The 2,445-nt window shown below is 36.9% G+C and overlaps 1 protein-coding gene across 1 annotated transcript in view; it reads right to left on the reverse strand.

Moving 5' to 3' along the window:
* Window positions 1-221: 221 nt before the first annotated feature.
* UEVLD (UEV and lactate/malate dehyrogenase domains) overlaps window positions 222-2,445 on the reverse strand; it is a gene marked incomplete at both ends in the record, with an annotated part of 31,189 nt that continues 28,965 nt past the window's right edge. The window contains 2 exons of the mRNA XM_079707821.1: window positions 222-389; window positions 1,218-1,341. Of these exons, the coding sequence (XP_079563947.1) occupies window positions 222-389; window positions 1,218-1,341 (292 nt within the window). The remainder of the gene's footprint in view (window positions 390-1,217; window positions 1,342-2,445) is intronic.

A 2,445-nucleotide genomic window follows, 5' to 3' on the forward strand; every position in this document is an offset into this window, starting at 1 on the left:
TAAAGAACAGTATAGATATCTCAAGAACAACGAAGAAAATTAGATTTTTTTCCTTCTTATCTAACTACCTAAGGATTCATATTACAAAGCCAACCAAGAAACCATCTACCTTAACCAAGCAGTTTGTAAGGATAAATAATAAGACACAGAAGTTCTCAGCCCTATATATATGTTGGTAAAATTAAACGACCTTTCCTTTCAAGTAACTCTGAACTTCAGAATCAAAGTTTTAACTGTTGCTGGAGACTATGTATTGATGATGCGCTGCTTTGGAGTTTCTCAGTCACTGTATCTTCTTTCACTGTGGTCTTGATGACTTCAGACACTCCACTGGTTCCAAGGATGCAAGGCAAACTTAAAAACACTTCACTATTTATATCATAATATCCCTGAAATGAAAAAAATTGGGGTTATATTAGAGCTGAATCACTGCAAAAAAGATAATACCATAAATATGGATATTTTCTTGCTTTTCTAGTCCTAGAAGTACAAAGTGATACAAGTTGAACTTTAAAAAAATTTGTTCATTTATTTTCTAAATTCGAGTCACTGTTTCACAAAATTTTTGTGCAACGGGAGGAACTTGGTCAAAGACACCCACTTTATGGGGAGGTAAGCTAGCCCCCTGCAATATGAGTAACAGGCTGGGGGTTAAGAAAAATAATGTCAGAGTGAATTCCCAGGGGAGGGGCTTAGCATGGACTCTGAGTGCTGTCAAATTTGGTGATCTGTTTTCAGTCTTTCCTTCCATGTTTTATTTCCCTTCTGGTATTCCTAAGTTTTCATGAACACTTGGTTAAGCATTTGTGCCTCATCTTAGCTGTGCTTTAGGGACTCTATACTTGGAATAAAGCAGTAAAAGACAAACTGAACTGGAGAAGCAGACTGATGATTGGCTAAGACCAGTTTGCACGTCGGTCTGGGGTGACCTGGCTGGCTGAGGAGATAAATGACAACCAGAAGAAGTTTGTGGAATTTATAAATGCTTCTTGGGGATTCCAAAAATTAATGGGGGTGAAGGGCAACCTGGTAGAAGCCCAGACTTCCCACAGCCAAGCAGGACAGAGCTTAGACCAAACTGTCTTCTCCCATGTGTTACTCTAAAAGCTGGTGATACTGAAGATACCTGGGTTACAGTGTGAACAGCACTTTTTCTGGCTTTATATTAATAATATAAATATTTTAAAATATGATGAGAGAATGAGAATAGCAATTACCTTTGCTAAAACTGATACAGAATGCACTTTCTTTTTATCATTCACAATACTGTCAACCAGGTCAGCTACTGACAGTCCAACAGACCAGGATCTTTGACCTTTTACCCTTAACAGTTCCATGGCTCTAGGTTATAAAAAACAAAAACAAAACACACAAATCATGATTTTAGAAAATGCACAAAATATGTACATTTAGTTTTAGCTTCTGTTTAAGGTATTAATTAGATATTTTTATGACACAGAAGTGAGAGTTATACAGCAATTGTTAGGAAAACCTACAGTCTAGTAATGAAGCTTTTCTTAAAATGTCAGGCAGTTCACAGACAGTCAATACAAATGGCCTAATAATATAAAAAGATGCTCAGCACCACTAATATTTAACTAAATATGAGTTAAAACAATAAATACATCAGTTTTGCCCATCAAAATTGGCAAAGATTAAAAAGACTGATAACTACTTTCCCAGAAGCTACAGAGAAACAGGCATTCCCATAACTGCTGTTGAGAGTGCAAAATTATTCAACTTTTAAGAGGAAGATCTGGCAACACTTGATCTAGAAATTCCTCTTCTAGGAATTTGTCCTATAGCAATATGCTCAAGTGTGCAAAGATATACATATAAGTATGTTTGTCTTGTTTGAGACACAAAAAATTTTGGAAACAATTCATGAAAAGAGGACTTGTTAAATAAATCACTACCAAATGTAGTGCCATATAGCTTTTATTTTTTTAATTAATTAATTTATTTATTTTTGGCTGTGTTGGGTCTTCGTTGCCGCACGCGGGCTTTCTCTAGTTGTGTCGAGCGGGGGCTACTCTTCGTTGAGATGCACCAGCTTCTCACTGCAGTGGCTTCTCTTGTTGCGGAGCACAGGCTCTAGCCGCGTGGGCTTCAGTAGTTGTGGCACATGGGCTCAGTAGTTGTGGCACACAGGCTTAGTTGCTCTGCAGCATGTGGGATCTTCCCAGACCAGGGATCGAACCCGTGCCCCCTGCATTGGCAGGCGGATTCTTAACCACTGTGCTACCAGGGAAGTCCCCTAGTGCCATATAGCTCTTGAGAAGAATATAAAGTAGATTTATATGTACAATAATGGAAAAATATCCAAGATTTATTATTAAGGAAACAAAGCAAGTTGCAAGATAATATAAATAGCATACATTTATTATTATAAAAATAATAATAAATAATAATGATAACATTTACAGAAGCATGGGAAAAAATGTT

The sequence above is a fragment of the Hyperoodon ampullatus genome (assembly GCF_949752795.1).
Source record: "Hyperoodon ampullatus genome assembly, chromosome: 7".
Classification (NCBI taxonomy): Eukaryota; Metazoa; Chordata; class Mammalia; order Artiodactyla; family Ziphiidae; genus Hyperoodon; species Hyperoodon ampullatus.